At 39.8% G+C, this 24,342-nt stretch overlaps 2 protein-coding genes across 2 annotated transcripts in view; both read right to left on the bottom strand.

Moving 5' to 3' along the window:
* The window catches only part of LOC132843165 (NADH dehydrogenase [ubiquinone] 1 beta subcomplex subunit 1-like), an 89,976-nt gene that overhangs the window by 52,737 nt on the left and 12,897 nt on the right, over window positions 1–24,342 (bottom strand). The gene's annotated exons all lie outside the window — the stretch shown is intronic.
* Window positions 1,923–23,743, bottom strand: extl3 (exostosin-like glycosyltransferase 3). Its single transcript, XM_060866301.1, has 6 exons — window positions 23,548–23,743; window positions 10,448–13,031; window positions 9,908–10,035; window positions 9,037–9,181; window positions 7,201–7,329; window positions 1,923–5,052 (listed from the first exon to the last, which is right to left on the bottom strand). Exons 2-6 carry the CDS (start codon window positions 12,575–12,577, stop codon window positions 4,843–4,845), a joined length of 2,742 nt encoding a protein of 913 aa, XP_060722284.1. The 5' UTR covers window positions 12,578–13,031; window positions 23,548–23,743; the 3' UTR covers window positions 1,923–4,842.

Raw genomic sequence — 24,342 nt, forward strand, 5'->3', positions numbered from 1 at the left:
ATTCTGCAGACCCTGAGTTTGAAACCTTCTGGTCATGAAGTTCCACAAATGTAAATGGATTACACCCCTCAAGCCCTTTACCAAACCCCCTTGAGTTCGGAGGTCAGTAGTAAATAACCCACTAAATTAGCTTTTACGACTGACTCATGTCATCTTTTAGCCAAGAGCATGGCCCTACAGTACCTGTCTCTTTCGCTGCACACTTTCTCTCTGGTATTTTCCTCATTTCCCCCATATGGGACCCTGGGATGCTAGCGGTCTCAATAACTTTCCCAGGTACTCCTTATGCAATGGGTGTTTGGACCCAGACACATTTCTCTGCTGTCAGGCCTGGCTTAGTGTTAGAAGAAATTTAACAGTTGGCACAGTGCTATGTAAGCATCCTTTTTTTAGCAAATACCCCAGAGATTAGCCATCTGGGCATCATTTGCACTGGCACAACAGAGGCAACGACTGCAATGTCCTGTCCTAAAACAAGTTGAACTAGTAAACAAGGCTAGTGATGCTTGTGTGTAAACGGCTCTCCTGTGGACTGGACCCAAGTCTCTGCATGAGGAGTAAAAAACCTAATGTGGTCTTCTGCTGTTGTAGCCCATCAACCTCATGACTTGATGTGTTGTGTGTTCTGAGATGCATTTTTGCTCACCACATTTGTAAAGAGTGCTTATTTAAGTTACTATACCTCCTATCAGCTCAAACCAGTCTGGGTATTCTCCTCATCAACAAGGTGCCTCAGCCTCACACAGACCACACAGAGGAGGTTTTTTTTTTGTGCACCATTCTGTATGAAACTACAAAATTATAGAGAACCAAGATAATCAGCATTTTCTGAAATGCTCATACCAGCCAAATTTTGGCACCAACAATCATGCTACAGTCAACGTAACTTAGCTTACACTTTTTCCCCCATTCTGATTTGACTTGTATCTGCTGCTTTTGTGCATCACACTGCTGCCATATGATTGGTTGATGGGATAACTGCATAAATGGTGTACAGATGTTCCTAATCAAGTGACCAGTGAGTATGTGTATGTGGATCAAGCTCAAAACACACAATTGTACAAGATGTTATATACTGCAAAATTACGCTTTCCTTGCTCAGAAACTAAGAGGCCCAAACGTCTTTCAGCATGACAATGTCCCTATACCCTGACCTCAACCCCACTGAACACCCTTGAAATGGATTGGGACGCAGACTGCACTCCAAGCCTCCTTACCTGATTTCACTTCCTGATCTCACTAATGTTTGTATAGCTGAATGAGCACAAATCCACACAGAAAAAGGTCCTCCCAGAAGATTAGAGGTTATTACATAACAAATGGGGGAATACTTCTGGAATAGGATGTATTCAAGAACCATGTACTGGTGAAGAGCGTGAGGTATCTACAAATGTTTGGCCAAACAGATTTTGGCTAATGTATTACACAAAAAACTGAAGCATAACTTACCAAAATGAGCTATAATGGCTCAGCTCTCTGGAGCTAACAGGTCCTGTGAAATGCCTCCAGTTTGCAAAAACCCTGGAATCCTTTATCTGTGTGAACTCCACTGATGGTAGTAGTTATGCTCTGTTCACTTCTTTTGTCAAACTCACATATTCTAATTGCCCCGTTTCTTTTCGCACTGCTACCGTTCCTTCACATCACGTTGCTGCTTTGTCTACTGGTGAAACGTCTTTCATACATTCTAGACAGATCAAAAAAGATCAACAACAACAACCTTATTCTTGATGCACTTTGCTGGGGCAGTTTAAAAGAACAGACTATGCTTAAGTACAGAGTAACATTTGATGCCCATAGCGCTAATACTAGAATTGTAGAGAAAATTAAAATTCATGATTGGTGCATTTTGATCTTCTGGGACCAATAAAAGTTTAATGAGTTAATTACAAAAATGAAATAATTAAACATCAGTTTTCAAGTTCCAGAGACAAATGGCACGGGCTGGTTTATTAGTGTTTCTGAGGATTACACTAATGATACAGTCTGTCAGTCAGATTGCTGTGCTTCTGCTTCCTCGCCTCCCCAATCTCCATGCTTGAGTGGCAATACAGGGAAAAAAAAAACAAACAAACAAACACACGTGCGCACACGCACACACCTTAAACCTTAACAAATGTATTCATACAGTCATTAAGTGTATAAAAAAGGTTCCATAAAAGGCATCCATGATCTGAAACATATAGCAACATATATTAAAAAAAAGAAACATCTAATGGATTTACAATACAGAAATCTCTACACTATACATTTCAGGACAGAAATGAACATTGTAATGCAAAGGTTAGTTCATGTGCATGGAGGCATTCTGGATTTTACCAGTTCAATGAGAAAACAAAGTACCATTTTGAAACAAAGGGTTCAGATTGTGCCAGTTATTCTTCCGCAGTATTTATACGCAGCATACATAGATTCTCCAGAATTGTGCTAGTACTCAGACCTGAGGTCTATACTCCAATTTCACATCAACTATTTGAGCAAAAGAACAGGACAAACATGAGATAGGCAAATCAGAGATACAAAGGACACAAACGTCTGTGCTGCTTAGGCATGTGCCGATAATCACTTACATGATACGCTGTCATTTCTCCCAAACAGTGGCTTGGCAGTGCCAGGCTTTTAACTCATGATCAGCATGCCAAAAGCCTTAACTACCGAGCCACTATTTCTCCCCAGACTACTGTACGTTTTACAAAACTGGGAAAAATGTGCTGGAATTTGTTTTGGTTAAAATATTCATTCAATGATCTTCAGTAGCAATTCAGTCAGTCAAACACAAGTCAATGTCGCAGTGGATCTGGTTCCAGATGGGACGCCGGTCCATAACAAGGTATCGTGTACACACACACACACACACACACACACACACACACACACACACACACGAGGGCAATCAAAGAACAATCAAAGTTTAGTACTCCACCTACTGGTATGTGTTTGGGAGGAAAATCCACAGACATGGTGAGAATATGAACAAACAGTAAGCTTCAGACTGATCTTGTGGTCATGGAGCTGGAGCTGATACCCATCATGCCATCCTAAAAATATAAAACCACCCCACTAGACCAGTTAAATGTATAGTTTTAAACAAAATATGACGATCATACAGTAAACAATGATAAGCTTAGCCTAAGGACTTAAGATATGAAGCTTCATCATCCAACACTGATTTCTGCTCAGCATTGAGCATTGCTCAGGTCTCTAAAGAAATGCATGTCATCTAAACTTGACCTTAAATTGACTCAAGTAACAACAAATCTATTTTAATGCATTGCGTCATGGGAAAAGCTTTAGTAACAGATGTGAAACCGATCTTCAATTCTCAGAGTATTTGGCCTTTACTAGTGCTAGTTTCCTTTCTTTACTTATCTTTGGTTCCCATGAACTGGCTATAAAATATACGTCACACCACGTAACCATGACGATATTCATAAATAACTAGTCCAGCAAGGTATTTTTTGGGAAAACGCCCAACACCATGACGTCTTTTCATAGAGGTTAAAAAAAAAAGTTCAACTCTTCGGCAGTCAACATTAGAGAATGATTAACCGTCAGAATCGTTTCAGTCAATCTTTCAGAAAAATCTTCACATTTCTAGCGTCTGATGACGACGTTAATGCTTTTTACAGTTCAGAAGGACCAGTATTATACATATTTTATGGTTTAGTCTTAATCTGCTATTTAAAAAAATTATGACATTGATTTTCAGTGAAAAGATTCAGTTATAAGCTATAATATATGGAAATGTCATGATTCTAAACAAGGATAATAAGAGATAGCATCTTCCTTTGTATGTAGGAGAGAGTTCAAAGCTTCTTAAATGCCATGATCGTGGGATATGAGAGCAAAACGTACACAAAACCACATTTTTTATTCCAAACACCGATCGGTTGGTGTGGTGATATAAAGCGGAGACTTCATGATGTTGTGTTCACCACGAAAACTGTTATTTTCTGATAGCAGAAAGGTTTGTAGTTTTAATGCCATAAATATTTAACATGCACTATGATGTTATTGCAGATGCTAAATGAACGTCACTCCTGTTACATTCAATCCTGAACAGTAGTCAGCTATGATGGCAGCGTTTTTTTGTGCGGTTTTTGTGCTCCTGAGCTAAAGCCAATCCCAGCTGGGAAAGCCGAAGGCAGAGGCAGTGTCATGTCGATCTTAAAACTCAGCAGACGAATGATCGGAAAGATTTATTCTGATATGATAACGTGATATCGGCACATGCCTAAGAAGACCTGATTAAGTGAGGGTGTTACACGCTGTTTTTTTTTCTGATCGCTGGCACCCCAGGAGAGAGCATTGAAAGTGATTATCGCTCGCCCGGCCGTGTAGTGCTTTTAATTCTGCACTTTTGTCAGTGTGCCTTTGAGGTCTGGTGACTTGAAATATCTCTTTTGAAAGTTCCTTATTTCGAAATCACTCACACTCACTCACACACAAAATTTCTGTGACCTGCAGAAATGTGCTTGTCATATACAAGAGTACATCTCTTGCAGATGACACACACCATATAGATATATAAATGTAGAATGGGTTAAAAATAAAGAGTGCAACGAGACAGGAAGCTTTTGCCCGTGTCTTTTACCATTCTGTCAGTTCCAAAGCATTCAGTCTGAAACACATTAAAGTGTCGTATCCAACTCGTATCCACTTCTGAGAATGATGAAAGTGGTGCGAATGAGACCAGTAGTGGTTGCTGATGGGTCGAACACACAGAGAAACAAACAAACAAACAAAAAAAATTTATGTAGCAGTCGTCCCTTCTTTGACTTTGTGTCGGATAAAATCTCCCGTCCTTCAGAGCAAGTGTCTGTACGTCCTCTTATGGTCCCTCTAAATGAACTTGAAGCATTTGGTCTTGTCGTGCGGAAGGCGAGTCTTAAAGAGGACAGAGTCCACCCGGAACTGCGTGTAGAGCAGTGGCATGTAACCGTACACTTTGACGAAAAAGTTGATGCACTTGTGGCGCTCGTGGAAATGCGAGTCATCGTGAGACAGTGCCTGAGGACAGCCGGGACAGCGGAATGTCCAACGAGACGTCACCTGATCGGGGAGACAGAGAGTTTGTTTTATAAAAGATTTAAAGATAAGATTAAAAGATTTATATATTTGCTGTCTAATCATAACTCAAGTGAAGTGTTTTTATTCCAATAATTCATGTTTGAAAGAAGAGACACTATCTTTAAATTTGTATATAATAAAGTGAAAAAAACCCCCACAAATTTCTTGTTAAATTAATGAATTATTTGAAATTAGCAAGCATGACTCAAAATAAGCGTGATGATCATATCAGTCATTATTGTTCAGCCCTTCCTAGCCCAGATGTTCAAATGTGAAATAAAGTGAAGAAGAGTGATTTCTCTCTGCTGTTGTGAGCTTGCTGAAGAGAAGATTGTGGGTTAGAGAGATTGACTGTGAGAAATTCAATAACAGAGCTTATGACTTTCAGGGGAAATTGCTGCACAGACTCAGTATTCCTCTAATAACACCCAGTACATGAAATTTCATTAGGTTCTTTTCCTCCCTGTTACCACACTTCTGAGAATATTGCTCAAGGCTTTTCTAAAACTTCCCAAACACCAGCAGGGTAATTCCCAACAATACTTTATCATTTAGCTGGAAAATATGCTTCCTATACTAAAAACAAACTGATTACAATTGTACAACTGCAGCTCTGACAATAGCACTGGCAACAAAACTAAATCACAAGTTTACATTAACACACCCTTTATAATACATTACTGTTTATATAAACAATCAACACAGAGGTGTATATAACTAGAGGTCTACATAACAAGCGGCCTATATAATGGAGGCCTACATAACAAGCAGTCTATATAACAAAGTTCTACATAAAGGAGGTGTATATAACTAGCGATCTACATACCTAGTGGCCTATATAACAGAGGTGTATATAACTAGCGGCCTATATAACAGAGTTGTATATAACTAGCGGCCTATATAACAGAGGTGTATATAATGGAGGAGTATACAACTAGCGGCCTATATAACAGAGGTGTATATAATGGAGGAGTATATAACTAGCGGCCTATATAACAGAGGTGTATATAACTAGTGGTCTATATAACAGAGGTGTATATAATGGAGGAGTATATAACTAGCGGTCTATATAATGGAGGAGTATATAACTAGCGGCCTATATAACTAGTGGTCTATATAACGGAGGTGTATATAACTAGTGGTCTATATAACTAGTGGTCTATATAACTAGTGGTCTATATAACAGAGGTGTATATAACTAGTGGTCTATATAACAGAGGTGTATATAACTAGTGGTCTATATAACAGAGGTGTATATAACTAGTGGTCTATATAACAGAGGTGTATATAACTAGTGGTCTATATAACGGAGGTGTATATAACTAGTGGTCTATATAACGGAGGTGTATATAACTAGAGGTCTATATAACGGAGGTGTATATAACGGAGGTGTATATAACTAGAGGGGCAAACGCATTTTCACACAGGGCCAGGTGGGTTTGGATTTTGTTTTCCTTTAATAATAAAAACATTTATCTAAAAACTGCATGTTGTGTTTACTTGTTATCTTTGACTAATGTTTAAATTCGTTTGAATATCCGAAACATTAAAGTGTGACAAACGTGCAAAAAAAAAACAAAAAAAAAAACAGGCAGGGGGCCAACACTGTAACTAGTGCTCTATACAACAGAGGTCTACATAACAAGTGGTCTATAAAATGCTTAAAAAAAGTCATTGTCAAAATTTTTGAGGAGATTCTTATTTAACATTGTACATCTCCAGTGTCCATGCTCTGTAGTAGGTAAAGTAGGGGGTGGAGGGTATAACGCAAGACATATGTGGAACTGACTTGGAAAAAAGGAAAGTTCAGCATTTTATGCAGCTTAACAATAAATGGATTAAAAAGCATGACATGTTATTCTTTATTACATAAAACAAAGTAATAAAAAATAAATAATAAAAATAAGTAATTCTAAACTGCTGTACCCTGGGAGGAAAACATCACCATGAGACATAAATGCTGTTACAGGAATTGTATAACGATTCTCTTTTAATTTGACCCATTGCTAATTCAAAACAGACTAGAAAACAACACAACTCCTGAACAAATTCACAACTAATTTCCCCACAGAAGGGTGGTATAGAAGTGCATTGTGATAGACTGCTGTTTCTCACTGAGAACTGACTGACCTTGATGGGTGGTTTGCGTGTGATATGTGACACCAAGAAGTTCATGGCGATGTCTTCACAGTTGATATACTCATCCACCATGTCTCGGATGGCCTGGGGCATCACGTAGGAATACAGGTAGGCGTAGTACTACACACACACACACACACACACACATGCAGAGATAAACATCAGTTTCCATTATCACATTAAAGCAGCATAAATTACCCAACATATCTGACCAAACAGTGTGCTTGGACCATTTATCACTCACATGCAGCATCACCAGCAGTAGACAAATAATCGTTTTTATTCAGTTATACTTTTTACTATAAACAACACAAAGGTTACTAAGCAAACTGGGCTCGATCTCCAATAACCGTGACTCTTTATTTTAATATATTGCATATATTATTTATCCTTTTATATAAAGCATTTATGCTACATTAAGTGATACTTAAGTAATGTGGGCACCCTGATTTTTCTCAGGATACGTGGATAAGTCATACTAATCTCATTTAGCAGTGATGCACGGTTTTAGCTCAGTATATACAGTAAAAGCAGTGGCTGTCTAATGTGAGTATTTGTCTCTTGTTATATTATTCCTGTTGAGCCCAGGAGAGAGGACATTTAAACTAAGTGTGTATGTATTGCCCTCCTTGTGCTCTGTATCTTGAACAAGCTCTTTATAAGACATTCTATCACTACATGAATAAATTAAGATTGTACTGCATGCCTTGTACTGCATTTCTTTTGGCAATTCGGAATAATACACACAAGTGATAAATCACAGGATTTTTTTGGCTCTGTAATGCTGCAGAAAAGTTTATTTATTTTGCTGGCATGGTTTGAGTCTACTTGTTCACTTAAAGGGAAGCCTCACTGCAAATGCAAATCAATAAAGTTCAGCTGACTGCTCAGCTGTATCCTCTGATAAAACATTTCTATCCTGATATGAGTGTCTTCCTGGATGACTCTGCCCACATCCAGAGAGCATAAGGGCTGACTGAATGTTTTGCTGAAAATCATATTCTATGCCCACTAGAGTCACAAAAACTCAATCCATTTGAAAATCTGAGGTTCGATGTCTTAGGCATTTGACCTTCGACACCATCATCATCATCATTAAAATAACCATCTGGAGGGATTAATTTTTTGTAAGAATTTTGAGTATTGTTCTGGTACAGATCCAGAATCAATGCTAAGGTGCACTGAAGCTGGGCTGGTGGTTTGTGATGGCACACTATGCAAAGGCAATTATTTTAATGGTTTCAAACCACTTAACCTGTTCGCTCCTAGGCCTATTTTTGTGCCTCTTGCTTGAAAATGACATGCTCAATTTAAAATGAGTACATCTTAAAAACTCCAAGGTGTATATGAATAATTCTGGTACTTAGAATGCCAGAAGAAGAGAAGATGGATCACAGCAAAAATAAATAGATAGATAGATAATTAGTGGTCAATAAAAAAAAACGCTCATCCTTATACCGTTGGAATCTGCAGAATCTGATTGCTTGTGTCAGTTTACGCATTTTTTCTGTCTGTTTATTTAGCCGCTGGAATTGTGTTTTGTTTAGGTGGAAATGGTCTCTGTAGTCTTATAGCTGGGTGTCTTCCCGTACTTCTGCTATGCTGCATGTGTAGATACATTCTGACTTTGTGTGCTTAAGAAAATTATTTTTAATGTCTGTCCTGGTGCTGCGGTAGAAGGGGTTAAACTAATCCCCAACCAGGTGCAGAATTTACTTTGGTTCATAGTGCTTATGATATAACCTAAAGACACTATAGCATTATGTAGCATGAGATTATAGAGGATTTTTGATCCAGATTTTCTCAGACTTGTTTGCGAGTTGTTACCTTGTGGAAAAAGGCAGCGCCTGTGAGCACCATGGAGAGTTCACAAGAGTAGTTGGAGTTGTAGAGCCAAGACTGGTGGTTGATGTCCCAGGCATGAAACCGCCCTGGGAAGCCCACAATACGATCCCTGGCCTCTCGCCACACCCTGAGAAACGAGCAAGAGACAACAAATCAGCACAAAGAAATCAAATCAGTCCCATCAATGTAGCTACTACTAATTGTGTAAATAAATTTTTGTTCCTCACGTGACCTATACTAACACTAATGCTCTAACATTTTCAGTTTGACACAATACTATGGCACTGTCCTAGTCACCAATACATGATGGCACCAGATTAAAAAAATCCTAATTCTCCCAAAGTTCCTCTAAAAGCCCTATAACCCCTACAACTAAACACCTCACCTGGGTCTTTCCACGGAAGAGGGGTATCACAACAGAATATCCTCTAAACCCATAGTTTGCGGAGGTGTATATAACAATAAATAAATAAATAAATAAATAAATAAAAGTGAAAAGAATTTATATTGTCTGTTCACTAAAAGGATGTGAAATAATTCAGTGTTTAACACTTTTTATGGGAGAGAAATGACCATTACAAACTATTAGACACACACCCCCTTCCATTGTCTCAACTGTTTCCCTTTCATATCATTTCTGCCTTTACGACCTGTTTTTCTTGCAGATTGTAGAGGGGAGAAAAAAAATACTTATGCCAACACTAATATCATTGCGGACATGTTATTTTCCTACATTACAGCACAACTGATGGAACTTTTCTTAAATAGGTTTTTTGTTTTTGCCGGGTTTTTTTTTCTACTATTATGGCAATACATATAAAAAGATTTATTAACATCATTAATTAAATATTACCTAAACCCAAACATGATTTCATCATGTCTGAGATGGGCGTCATCATCAATGGACAAGATTGCCTCAGTTTCTACTACATCCCAGGGCAGGAAGCGATTGTTCAGACTGTTCTTTTCTGTCCTTACCACCTGTAAATAATAAGACATTGCCTCAGAATATCGCTGTCAAAATATCATATTCTTATCTACCATGGTCTGACACTAATTAGAAGCTTGCATAAAATAAGAAAGTAGCCTCAAGAAAAGAACAACTCACAGCTAAGTAATTTGAAACATGTGTAAACATGATTTTAAGTTGGAACATATTGGGTCATACAGCTACTTCTAATGCCATTTCCATTTTGGCTCCCATTTCCAAATTTGCCATTTCCATGATCTTAACATGCATTTTAAAGAGATAAATTAAATAAGGAGGTTTTATAGCATGTGACCCTTATTTCTACAAATTTATCAACTCTGGAAAACAACATGAAGGTTCTACTTTCAAGGCTTTAAAATATGCTGGCTAACTCTTTTATATACTCAGGATAAACAAACATACCACAATGGGCAACCCAATGTCTGGCCAGAGGAGGTCATCTGAGGGTGGTTTTGGGGAATTCCAGACTACCACCACTTTGTTGAGATAGGGAAGGCCATTGAGCCTCTCCAGAGAGTTCATAAGTACCTCCTCTCGCTCATATGTCAGCATAACCACTGTGAATTGTTCTCGTGGAACATTTCCACCCAGTGCAGCCTGAAACTCTTTTCCAGAACCTCCAGAGCCTCCACCAATGGGGCGAAAACCAGTTCCTGAACCCAGAAACTTTGCCTCTGAAGGCAGAACGGGGTCTAATGGTGTGTGGGGGAACAGGTGGAAAGGCCCAGGAGCCCGATTCCACGTTCGGTAGACATCTGATACTGTGTAAGTGAAATTCCGCAAAAACCTAGGTGATGCGTAAGGGGGTTCAGTCTCTACTGGACCAAGATCCAGGTCCCCATTGTCAGCCAAATTGGCATCTGTTCCTGCCATCTTTCCAGCTTTGTGGGGAATCTCCTGGGCAGGTTCCTCTTTTATGGGTGATGCTGGTATTTGAATGCTGGTTCGGATACTGGCCAAAATGGTATTGAAGATACTCTCAGAAGTGGAAAGGTACGTTTCCCAAAGGAATCGACCTTGCCGCCGCATGGCCAGTAAATCGTTGTCTGATAGGCTCCTCAACAGAAAGTGCAACTCTGTTATGCGTGGCTTGGGTACCATGATAGCTGCCTCACTCCATCGAATTAGATGGTGATATGGTAACTTTGAGTGGTCTCCAAGAACCACAGGGATGGCCCCAACCTCCAGGGCCTCGAATAAGCGCATGTTGCACCCTGCTGTTGCTATGAGCTGCCCATCGCCTGGAGAAATCACCAAAGCAAACGTAGACGCTTTTAACACTTCCAAGCGATCCTCACGCTCCCCACACAGGGCCCATTCAGTCGGTAGACTGGGCTTTGGTCGGTTCTTGCAAGTAAATTCCACAAGTACCTGGTCTAGGTGACTGTCTTGTACCGCTTTAAGGGTGCCAATGATGCGATCATCGTAATCAGCTGGCGGATCTCCCTCCATTTCTTCCTCAAAGGACTGTGGTGGTGCTTCCAGCAGGCTACTCCTCAGAGATTCCACCTTCTCTCCTTGAAAGGTAAACAGATACTTCCTTTTCACTGGAACCTGCGGTGGCAGCTCCAGAAAGTTGGGCTCAGAGAGAGCATGGACCAGTGGAGACACCACCAGATCAAAACCCTCTCTATATTGTCGCTGAAGGAAGGTAGACTGTGCTATAGCTGCTCGGCCTGTACTTACATTGTACAAGAAGTTCTGAGTTAACGACTTCCTGGACAAATGAACCAACAGGTGATTATGACCATCTGACCTCCAATATGGCAATGCTTTTAACTGCTTTTCCAAGTCAGCTGGAGAAGGTGAAGAATCTTGTATTTCTCCGACAAGCACCACATAAAGACAAGCAATATTTGGATTATCCGTCACATAAACACTGCTTTTAACAGAAGATACAAAGGCTTGCTTGATCAATGGGTCAATATTGTCTCCCCAAGGATATGACCCTGTGTCATATACATATACTGGGAACCCCGATGTAAGTGGACATCTGGCGTAATCAAAACAATTATGCAAGCGACAGGCCTGTACGGACCGTGGAGGCGGGAGCCCTGGATCATCCTTGTCCGGTAATAGTCTAACTGGCAATGATAGTTTTGGCTGATTCTGAGCCATGAGTTCCTTATAAGAGTGTTCTGTCTGGCTGATAACATTTTTGAGTTGTAACAAGTCCTGTTTGGCACTGTCGATGCTTCGCTTACAGGCATCAATCCGCAAATTGAGACGGGCTATTTCACCGTTGAGCTCTTGCCGCTTTGCTTCCAGCTGAAGCAGCTCTTCGCTCACCGATTCACGTATACGGCACAGGTCTTGCACATGTTTTGCCTCACATAGTTCACCACCAGGCCGTGGGCCAAAAATGCGTTTGTCTGGACCACCTGCCTCATCAATTGTGGTGAGGTAGTAATGTGCAATGAGTGGGAAGAAAACCAATATGAAAAAGAGCATAAAACTGAGCCATGTCAGTCGAACCCTCCGGAACATCCATGGCTGGCTGCCATTCCCTGCGACACCTCCGTTTCGCTGCATCGTCCAAACGTCACTCTCCACCACACCAAGCAGTTAAATAAAGGTGCTGGGGAGAGTCAGCAGCCATAATGCAATCTATGTTGTGTAAGCATGTGTAGATAGACAGAAAATGAAAACTAAAGACAGAAATCTCATCTTCACTTGGACTTTAAATAAAAGCAAACTTCATCTTCAAGAGTAGGCAGTCCAAACATAATGCTGTTTTTTTCTATGCTATGCAACCACACTCCAAATCTATCCAAAGATGTACATGAGACCTTGGACCGTGGCAAGAACAGAGTGCCTCTTGTCCAAATCAAAGATGAGCACATGGTTAGTACTACGTTTTCTTCATCATTCTGTTTGGCAGAGCCGTTCTTCAACTTGGCAGAATCTTGCCACGATGGCTGTAATATGTTTTCCAGCCGCTCATGGTCTACGGACCATCCAGCGTTCCTTTAATGCAGCGTCCAATCTACAAGAGAGAAACATACAACATAATACATGTTAGACAGATCATTAAAAGTGAATGTTGCTAGTGCCTGCTTCTAAAGCATATGCACAATCTTGAAATTTCATTTACAGCTTGCATTATATTTGGTTCGGGTTTTTTTTTTCATGCAGCCATTAACAAATCCTACTTCCGACAGCTTAGGACGACTTAGCGAATTGCTCTGAATAAAAGCAGTTTGTGACATGACAGCTGCACCTGCTACCCTACTGGGTAGTATAAGAGCGCACCATATGGACTCATGAGCTCATTATTCATGCTTTGCAGAGTGTCCACAGAACAGACAGACATATTAAGTCAGTAAGCTTCATATCGTTTGATAATTAATGCTACTAAGCCATAAAACTGGTCAGAAATTTGAACAGTCCCTTTTATTAGCTATACTACTAATACCTAATATCATAATACAATATAATATCTTAAGCTTATAACTAACCCAAATTTAAATAAATGCAGAAGATGCCATTCATTGTTTTGATAATTACTACTCTGGCTCGTTTTAGTGTCATTTTTGTAACTCTAGCGTTCAGTAAAATGCTAAGCGTCAGATAGTCCATTTGAATAGCCTCTTGATACCTAAAGCTAAAAGAAATTCTAAAGGAAAACATTCATATATACAGGAAGCTGTATAGGATTTGCCTGTAGAAAAGTCCTAGCTCTTCTGTACACATATTTACATGTAGGATAACATAATTCTGATGTGCGGTTTTCGGGATCAACAACGTATATATTTAGTTAGTCGGTAATCAAAAACAGTTGAAATATAGCTGTAATATACTGTAGCTTCTCCAGGTCTTTTCTAGTCTAACATTAGAGTATCAAAGGAAATCAAAGCCTTAAGGCCTTTCACTACAATCCACTAAAACCTAAAACATGTTGAGTGAAACAAGTAACAAGTCATTAGGTCTTTAAACATTATTCACCAACACTGAGAAATACTGTAGATTCAACAGTAACACATCATTTAGCAAATGCTGCAGCTTTAAGAAGACCAAGCCAAACATGTTTGTGGGATAACAGTGTTGTGTGGGCAAACGCCACGCTTGCAACCTGAAATTCTACTGCATTATTAAATCAGAAAGATTCTAGTCTGAGAACGCACAATCACACTACATACTCCAGGTGCATGATTAACGTGGCAGAAATAATCATGTATTGTACTGATAGAACAGATGTGCTCCAAACAGACACTGGGCAGTAGACCAACAGTAACAGGATCATCAGTTCTCAAACAAGCACTTGGTTTGGTTCGGGTATTTTTGACGTAACATCTTAGTTGGGGTCTTTGATGTTAGTCCACAATACTGTGGGTTATGAAGCTGCATAAGATTAAGGGAATAAATACTGTCCAAAACAGGACAATTCTTCAGACAGGGGAACAAGATGCCAATTTTACAGCACGTCTGACTTGGTTGGTGCTGTGAACTTTGGTAGATCAGCTCACATACGTAATGTCATGCAAGTTTCATTATCTCAGCGTCCTCGGTTAGTCCCAGGTGTCGGTAACACAGCTAGGTCTGTTAGTGACAAACTTTGCTAGTGTTTTTTCATTAAAATTTTGTCAAATTCCAAAAACTATAAATATAAAAAGGTGCCCCAAGACCTTATAACAAACAGGGTAAAGTTTTCGTTAGGTTTTTAGCCTCTGGAAAAGCAAACACGATGACTGTGTACAGAGGTTCTACCATACAATATGCCAAAAAAAGTAAAAAAAAATAAATAAACAAGCCCATGTTTTTAGCTGGCAGAGGTCAAAGGCCAAACGAAACGCCATCTGGTCCAGCTAGTCTTGGGAGCCTGCCATGTTCTGTCCGATAGCACGGAGACAGAGATAAAAATGGAAACGTAACCTTTTCCATCCCTACAAGAAGAAACAAGACCAGACTCTCTTAAATTTTTGAACGCTTAATGCATTGGAAGTATTTTACCAAGAAAGAGAGAAAGTGATCAAGAGAAGAAACAAGGAACTGTGAGAGTGCCTTCCATCCCTGGTGCCCATGTGGAAACTAAACTGGAAGCAAACTGAGCCAATGTTTAACCAGCTGTGTTAAACAGGAGCATTTGTTCTGCCAAGCCCTTGTTGAGAGAGTGGCAGCTAAACATAACCGTAACACAGTAATGCGTAATGAATGCACATTCTCATGCAGCACTGCCAATAGGCATGACATTACTCTAAAACTGGTGCAGATAATCAGCTCTTACATCACAATTATAATGGAAATAACAACCGTTAAGATGTAATGTCTCTACACTAAAATGCTATAATGCAACTGAGTTAATAAAATGTCAGAAAACATATTGCATCAGACATACTCTCAAAATAATGCCCGAAATTCTGATAAACTGGATAAGCGGTCGTTATAGAAAGGTTTAATATCGGTACACGTTACATTTTCAGTAACTTCACACACACACACACACACACACACACACACACACACACACACACACACACACCATGCTGCATTTTTAAATAGCTCCATATTTTTGAACCTCCCACTGGCAAGTACATGTGAGAAGAGAGCAGCTGGATTCAACAAGAGCTTGGAGAAGAGGGCAGCTGGGAAGAGCAGAAAAACAGCTGTTCTCCTGTTCATCTATTCTACTCTATACTTTCTCTCCATTTCCACCACTTTTTCGTCCAGATCTCCGTTCACATGTACTGATCGCTTAACTTGCAACTGTCTGTCTCTATACACACACGCACACGTTATGACTGCACAATATTTTGATGGCTTTCTGATTTCAAACCCTGCATCCTCTTTTCTGGAGCCTCGTTAGCAGCAGGTCCGTAAAGTAAAGACATGCAAAGCAGATTCCACAACTGCTTGTTCGTGTGTCCCGCTACTAGGAGGAAGGCGTCCGCTAGCATTTCTAGTAAAAGGTTAGCTCACATCCCTACTAGGACGCATCAATGCATTTGCGGTGCAGTGCATTAGCCAACAGGCAGGGCACATTTTGGTGTAGTGCAAAAGTGATTTATCATATTGACTACAGCACATACCACAGAATCGGGGCATGAGTGAGCTGGGGCCAGTTCAAGACTCCCTTAAAAGCGATTGAAAAACCTTCAGAGTTTTTTTTTTTTTTATTATTATTCTTTTAGTTTTAATTTTCTGCATCTAGCCAAGTTTCTGTCATGTCCTCTGTATTTGTCTGTCCATCCTAAGGTCAAAGATCCCTGGTGGGCTTTCACAGAGAGGCTTTCTTTTGAGCACACATCCATCTGCTCAGCCTTCATGGCCTTTACACTGGAAATGACTTGCTACAGATGGTGCTCAAGATGACTACTTGTTTCATTTGAAATGTATTTTTCTCCCTCGGTGGCATTTAGCGATTAGAGAAGAAAAAAAAAAAAGAGTGGCAAAAAAAGATAAGAGCTGGCTGTTTTTGACTTCAGTGCAACCCTTAATGGCCTGCAACAAAGCTACAAAACGAGCTATTGTCTGATTCATTATCTGTGAGCAGTTTCCCTGAAATGGTGTAGAAACCAGATAGAGGATTGGTATTTTTGAACATTTTACAATAGAAGCTTTTTTTTCCTTTTCTCCCTCCACTCGAAAAAATGCCAAGGGACCATGAAACCATTTAGGAAGTGCATTTCTAGAAGTCTAAGCCTGTTCAGCAGACATGCTGTGTGCTCAGAATAAGTTTCGAGCAGAATCAGAAAGCAGGAGAAACCTCACGTTCGGTTCGTTTTGTTACAGTGAACGTAAAGACGCATGGCTGCGGACTTATTTCCAGCTCTGAGACGGTTATGTATTTATATCTGGAGAGGATCAAACTGAAGAAAATGAACAGGATGATCTTCAGTAACAGCTTTAGTCTGCTCAGGGTCACGAGGCATCAGAAGCCAATCGATGGTAGCGAGGTGGAAATACACCTTCGATGGGATGCTAGTCGATCGCAGGCCACTACAGACATACTGTAACCTCACATACTTATTCACACCAAAAGACAATCCACAGATTTTAATTAACTTTTTTTTCATGCTCAACTCACACGACAGGAATAAGATAAAGGATATAATATCTGATTAACTTAAGCCTACTTAACATGGACAAGACTAAAAGAAAGCCAGTGATGACGGATCTGATTCCTCTTTCAACGCTGTATACGTTTTCACTAAAAGATTCAAAAAGACTAACATGTTTAAACATGAGCGTGTAAACGGTCAGAGGAAAGCCAGAAGATCTGCAATTCCCAAAGGCATTATAAATAAAACATGATTTATTCAAATAGACTAGCTAGAAAATGTCGGAAATTCCTTGGTGATGTTTTAGATCTGCGGCAGTCGAACAAGCCATAACATTTAGCTGGGCCTATACTAAGTGAGCGATGTGAAAACACATCACAAGTCACTGACACCAAGCTCAAAATAAAATGACAGACGCAGGGCTAGAGGCTGAATCGAGCGTGTGAGGTTTTACACTCTGCAACAAGGTCGACCTTCAACAGCATCTTTACTGGAGCTGAAAATCCACACTGAACATAAAAACATCATATACAGGATTTGAAATGAAATGAAATACTAATCCTGGACCATCAGAATAACAGGGTCACAAACAGGACAAAGATGGAGGCAAAGATCAGACAACGATGGGGTTGGCACAATATGGGGAAGAGTTTGTACAACGGGGTCACAGTTCAGATCATAATGAAAGTCGATACGGGGCACAAAATATACGAGGATGGAGATACAGATCAGAAGCACAGACTGAATGAATATAGGACACAGACTGGATCAGATAACGGAGATGCATATCGGACCACGACGGAAGACACCGATCTACGTCCTCCATCCTCATCCGACTTGATACTGGAGGACGTAGACCATGGTACAGATCAGATCTTTGGGGGTCTATGAGACAATGACGGGTATTCAGACCGGATGATTGCGGATTCTTTAACGACTAGATAGTCATCTAAATAGTCCAAAAGGATCCTTGATACAGTTTCACCTCCTAAGTTTCATCCCAGTGACAAAACCGTCCATGTAACTTAATTCCCTTAACAGTAAACTTTCTGTCCTTAATCACATGTGGCATTGTCTAATTATAAATTGCCAGAGCAATGCAGATTTCATCCAACCTACACAACCACACACACACCCACCATCACAACCACGACACAAAACCCACACACATCGATATGACCCAAATCTTGCATGTGCTACATTCCCAAATCTGTCCAAATCCAGGCTCTTTTCAAATAGATGGCATAAAAGAAGATAGCGGCATTTACTGAAGAGCAGAAATGCAGATGATGCTTCACTAAGTGCAGGCAGCTGCATCTGAATTTTAATGCAGAACTCATTAAAACACCATTCATTTAAATGAATAAATTAAAAAAAGAAACCCCACATAGCTATGCATGTGATTATCAGTTTTCCATCTCAACAAGCTACATTTTGCAGCATTGCTCTTCAACATGTCACTAAACCTGCAAGTTGAAACACTGGTCAATAAATAAATGCAAAGATTTCTTGTAAACAAACATAACAGGAAAGTATGGAAGTATTTTCCAAAGCAAAAAGTTTTATAGGTGCTCTATAGGTGCTTTAAAACGTACCTGAAGGTAACGGACGTCGCTTCCGACTACAAACGGGTCTTAAGAGTTTACTCAGTGATTGACAGGTTTCTGTGCAACAAAAGGCGTGTGACAAAGTTGTAACTCACGAGACGTCGGACGTCCGATTGGAAATTAAATTTTCTTTCCCATCCGAAATTTTGGCAGACGTACGTTTGTGTAAACAAAACGATGCGATGCGTGATTTCTGTCCATTTTTGGGTCCAACGACAGAAAACGCAGCTGCAAATACACTTTAAAAAAACATTTTGTCTGAAAAATACTTCCATAGCAATGACGTCTGGTATGAGATGGCAAATTTTCCTCAAGTTGCAAAATAAATAACTTTATTGTATTGATCATTGTGCTTCTTCCCCCTTGTGCAAAACCCTATAAAATTCTATTTTAAAACCTTTTCTGCTCGTGTTTTTATTAAACGCAGTCGATATACTTGTTTTAACTGTGCGGCCAGCTGTTGTGTGCTTCCTGCTTTTGATCAGAGCGTTGACTGTTCACGTCCAAAAAAGTACCGCTTGTGGATGACAGAATAGCAGTATAAACAGAGGGGGCAGTGTGTGTGTGAGGCAACATGACGGTGCCTCGAGTAACAGACAGATGGTGTTACTTTGGCATCAATGTTTCTGAGAAATACAAGAGAAATATCCTTTGTTATTATCAGTCTACATGGCATGTTGTGATCCCCACTTTCTAGAGCTCCACGTTTTCACAGCCTCCTCAACATCTGTCAGGAACTTGGTCAGTGATGGTGTTCCTGTGCTAGAGTTTTGTCTCTGACCTTCATGATAGAAGTTTTAGTTAAAAATGGCACACTGTACATTCACATGAATAGTACTGCTCGCGTAGCTGGGTTACTGCAAGCCTGAGTAGACGTGCTAGTTTAAAACAGAAGGAAAATATAAATAAACCCCAAATCTGGACCATGAGAGATCATGTGGTCTTAATAACCATGCAGAAAATAACCGCTTTTGCTTTAGAGCGTGAACAGATGATGAGCAATTTTCTTAAGAATTGGAGAGAAAAAAGCAGGATGGGGTTTTTGGAGAGGGAGATCTGAGCAGATGGAGAGAAAGAAAAAGACTGAAGCAGAGAATTTCTCGCTCTTATTTTTAAGATAAAAAGAGGAATTTCAGCTGTTCAATAGTGTAATTTAAACTAGGGTCCTGTCCAAGAGGTGGTACACACTTACCCGCACGCGCCCACACTCTACCTGGTCCCACACGCGACCCCCGCACACACGCGACCCCCGCCCACTCGACCCACAGCATGCTTGCTTATCGCCTGTAAGACTACAGGGACAGTCATTTGTCTCTTACACACTTATCCCTGCAAACAGCTGCATTCAGGACACATTTCTCATCATTTTGACTCACACAAACGTTCTGCTTCACAACTCTTCACATGCCAAATGACAGAAAAGTAATCTTACCTGCTCACATTTATACAATTCCTCAAATAAAATCAGGGTTTAAACGTATTGCATCTGACATGAGACTAGCCAAGAGCCGACAATCATAAGTAAAATATGACAATATGTATCATGCACAATACTACACTGTACTGACATCATAAATCCCAACATCCGACACCACGTTATAAACTACGTGAAGCCCAGAGAACTTTATCTGAGGAAGGTTCATATTTAATGTACAAAAACATCAGATGTTTTAAAGGTTTCTAGAAAAACATCAGTATTTTAATGTTGAACATCTGAGAAACAAGTTAATTCCTGCTCTCATTTCTGTTACCATAAACATTCCCTCACCAGTCTTGTTTGTGTTTCTCTCTCTCTCTCTCTCTCTCTCCCTGGTGAGAAACCAGAACACAAACCCCTGTCCTGAAGACTTGCTGTGTTGATAAACTTAAGCAAGCCCCATGACTGATAAAAAGCTTGTACAACAGAGACTCCTTCTGTAAAGGTTAAATAAATGTCCCCCAAGAATAAAAAGTCACAAACAAATACACTTTGTTTTATTTTAGTAAACGAGACAGCATTCATTTCTGTCTATTACAATCCTCGTATAAGCAGGACAAATCTCTGGGTATGAGCTGTTACTATAGGATCTATAATATCAATATAAAGTGTATTTTTTTTAAATAATGCGCGCCATCCGACCAATCAGATTTAACTGCAGTGTCGTGCAAGACAAATAATACACAATCAAATAACTTAATCTCTTGCGTGCAGGCACTCGCACTCTCAGACTTGTTTACTAGACTTCATTCATTTTCAAATGCTACACCTATTTACTGAATTCTACTTGTCCATTTTCTCATGTATGTAGTGAAACACAAACAATATTAACACATGACTTTGTTTATGTTGATCTAACAAACAGAAAGCAGCTTGTTTCCTTCTCTCAGCACTGAACACACGAAACACGAGCTCAGGTCAGTCACAAGCAGAAAAATAACCTGAGGACCAGAGTCAGAAACTTCTCATCACAACAGACCCAGCTTTTCAGGTTTAAGGACAGTGTGTGAGGGTGTAATTAAACTCCTGACACACTCACTCACCTTTAGTTAATTATGTAACATGATTTACAATCAACAATATAAATATGTGAGTCATTAATCATGACAGCAGCGATGCATATAAAAACAATTCAACCACACTGTCATTTAATTCTCAGATTTGTTTGGTGAGAAAATGAGATTCATTTAGTCAAAAAAAAATTTTTATGTTTTTTTTTTTGTGAGGAAAAGTAGTTTATTTAGCATTTTGGGAAGAACTGTAAACTGGAGGAAAAAACTGACAATTTTTCTGACACAATGTGAGGGGACGGGGGTTGGGTGAAGAGAGAGAGAGAGAGAGCGAGAGAGAGAGAGAGAGAGAGAGAGAGAGAGAGTGCAAGAGAGAGCAAGAGAGAGAGCGAGAGAGAGAGAAACAGGGAGAGAGAAAAAGAGAGAGAGAGAGAGAGAGAGAGAGAGAGAGAGAGAGGAGTGCAAGAGAGAGCACAAGAGAGAGAGCACGAGAGAGAGAGAAACAAGGAGAGAGAAAAACAGGGAGAGAGAGAGAGAGCGAGAGAGAGTGCAAGAGAGAGCACGAGAGAGAGAGAGCGAGAGAGAGAGAAAAAAACAGGGAGAGAGAGAGAGAGAGAGGAGTGCAAGAGAGAGCACGAGAGAGAGAGAAAAACAGGGAGAGAGAGAGAGAGAGAGAGAGAGAGAGAGAGAGAGAGAGAGAGAGAGAGAGAGGAGTGAAAAGGGAAAGAGAAGAAGGGAATACTATTCAAGCGAGCAACTATTCATTCTAAGTGACAACAGAAACTAACTAGCTTCGCCGATGAGCCGCAAACAATAAATAAAAAAAAATGACAAGTTTTTCTTTAATAAATAAAGTAGAGATAATTGACATTGGAGTTGTGTATGAGGAATAAAAGACTTCAAAATGTGCTGTGCAAATACATTGTGTTAGGTCACACACTGTGCTTGACTGTTTTTCTCTAACTCCGTGCACTAAGTGTTTAATTCCTCATCTTTGTTAACACAAGATAACAGAATGTCCCATTCCATCCTGTGTGTGTGTGTATTTCACATTTTTAGGCCATCATTTTACAATTATTTCTGAACAATGATGCAGTTAGTATCACCTGGACCCTAGACACACTCAGAGGCTAATTTAATACCTGTCCTGCTTTACATTCACACACAGTAATCATGTGGAAGCACCACAACACAGTAAAGATTGCAGTTATCACTCAAAAGGCTACAGACAGCACAGGTTTACTGAAACGGAAACGTCAAAAACACCAGGTGACATTTTCCAATCTTTAAGTGTCCTGTCTAGATTTCTGGCAGAAGTGAAAGCCTATGTGGTCGTCTGCTCTTAGTCCCTCTGCATAAATTTCTGACATTCAGAAAAGCTTTTCAGGCACCGTTATTGTAAAGAGTGGTTGCTTTTAGTAGCAAAAACTTCCTTTCTAGTCCAGACATTATTTTCCTGTGAAAGAGTTTTTCAGGAGATAGACAGCTTCTGAAAGGCCGACCGGCACACACAACCGACCTCGTCACTGAGACTGATAATGCACAGTATTTCACATCCTGATGTCAGACTTGAACATTACCTGAAGCTCTTTTAACCCTGAGGACTTTTTAATCTTGTAAGTAATTGTGGGAAAGAAAATCTTGTCTTGTCAAGTCTTGAGCAGTTTTACCTTGAGCAGTTTTGGCACTATTTATGTATCCGTATGAATCACTGAGCGACGCTGTAAGTGATTTCAGTAATTCATACTACTACTTGTTTCCAAGACAGGTGAAGGCGCTAAATACAGGTCTCGAGATCTACATTTATGACTTCTGAAAAGCACTCAGCAAAGTCCTCAGTGCTGATTTAAGTCCAGTACTAGTCATTTAGGTCCAGACAGACTTAACTATACAGTCTGCAGGGGGTCATCATGTCCAGAGTCCAGAACAGTGAGCAAATAATGTCTAGGTGTCAGTGGGAGTCTTAGAGCTGTGCTGGATTTTGGACAGGAGAGGACAGAAGACTAGAATGTACACACACATTATACATACATTTATATATTTTTATATATACACGCGTGTGTGTGTGTGTGTGTGTATATGTATGTACGTATGTATGTATGTATGTATGTATGTATATATATGCAGTACATTCTAGTCTTCTAACCTCTCCTATCCAGAATGTATATAAAAGCATATAGTATAAAAACATTATACACGCTGATACACATTCAGTCATCAAACCACAATAAGCTTTAACGCTACAGTTTTATTAACATTTTCACTAGAAGAGTACACACACACACACACACACACACACACACACACACACACACACACACACACACACAATTCCTAAATAACACAGAAACGCAGTTAGTTCTTAGCTTAATGCTAACCCGCTAGCGCACTTAGCAGCTCGGCTTCTTACCCGGTCTGGAGCTCGTGCACACGGACATTAAACTACACCAGGGCAATTCCGTAAAACCGCACATTTCTGTTCTTAATCTGATGAATCGACCTGAATATTTTGCATGGCAGAAATCCGTGCATTCGCATCCGCTTGTTTTACCCCGTTAGTTTTGCCTTGAAAAGCTACACGGTAAACGCCAAAATCAGCCCTGCGTTGTGTTTTTCCCACCCGTATTCCGACAGGTCCTGCCCTTCCTACACGATGATTGGTTAATCTCATTCAACCTCTGAGATTTGATTGGTTAACAGTGCTCACTCTACGACATAGCAGCCATTCACATAGGAGGAGGTGGAATCTGTAGAAATATGGGTGAAGAAAAAAAAAATAACGCAGCGCTGCTGCATTGTTAAATCAGCTATGCAAACACTAGCCGTGATGAATTCTGGGTAAAGTTAAATAGGTCTTTTTAACCGTCAAAATAGCGCCCTCTAGCGGTTAATAATGTCAACAACTAAATTCTGTGCTGTTTAATTAAAATTAGTTTAAAGAAAATAAATCAGAACGACAATATCGACATTTTTGAGAAACGGTTGACATTTAAACGATAAAGTTTTTTATATGTTAAATATATGTTATGTATATGTTAAATAAAAATAAATCTACATCGTATCAAATTAGCTATTACATGAACTGTCGGTTAACCTCCGATACGCTAGGTGGAGGTAAAGAAACAAAGTTTAATTTAAACGTCGAAGAAACTCCATGGTCTGTGTTGCCAATTTCAATATAATTCAGTCTTTTATTATTTATTCA

Source organism: Tachysurus vachellii, chromosome 3, assembly GCF_030014155.1.
Source record: "Tachysurus vachellii isolate PV-2020 chromosome 3, HZAU_Pvac_v1, whole genome shotgun sequence".
NCBI lineage: Eukaryota > Metazoa > Chordata > Actinopteri > Siluriformes > Bagridae > Tachysurus > Tachysurus vachellii.

Coding starts and splice junctions, on each gene's coding strand:
- extl3 (XM_060866301.1), bottom strand. CDS start 12,577: ATGCAGCGAAACGGAGGTGTCGCAGGGAATGGCAGCCAGCCATGGATG. Junction 10,036..10,447: donor ACATTGGGTTGCCCATTGTG/GTATGTTTGTTT, acceptor TATTATTTACAG/GTGGTAAGGACAGAAAAGAA. Junction 9,182..9,907: donor GAAATCATGTTTGGGTTTAG/GTAATATTTAAT, acceptor CTCGTTTCTCAG/GGTGTGGCGAGAGGCCAGGG.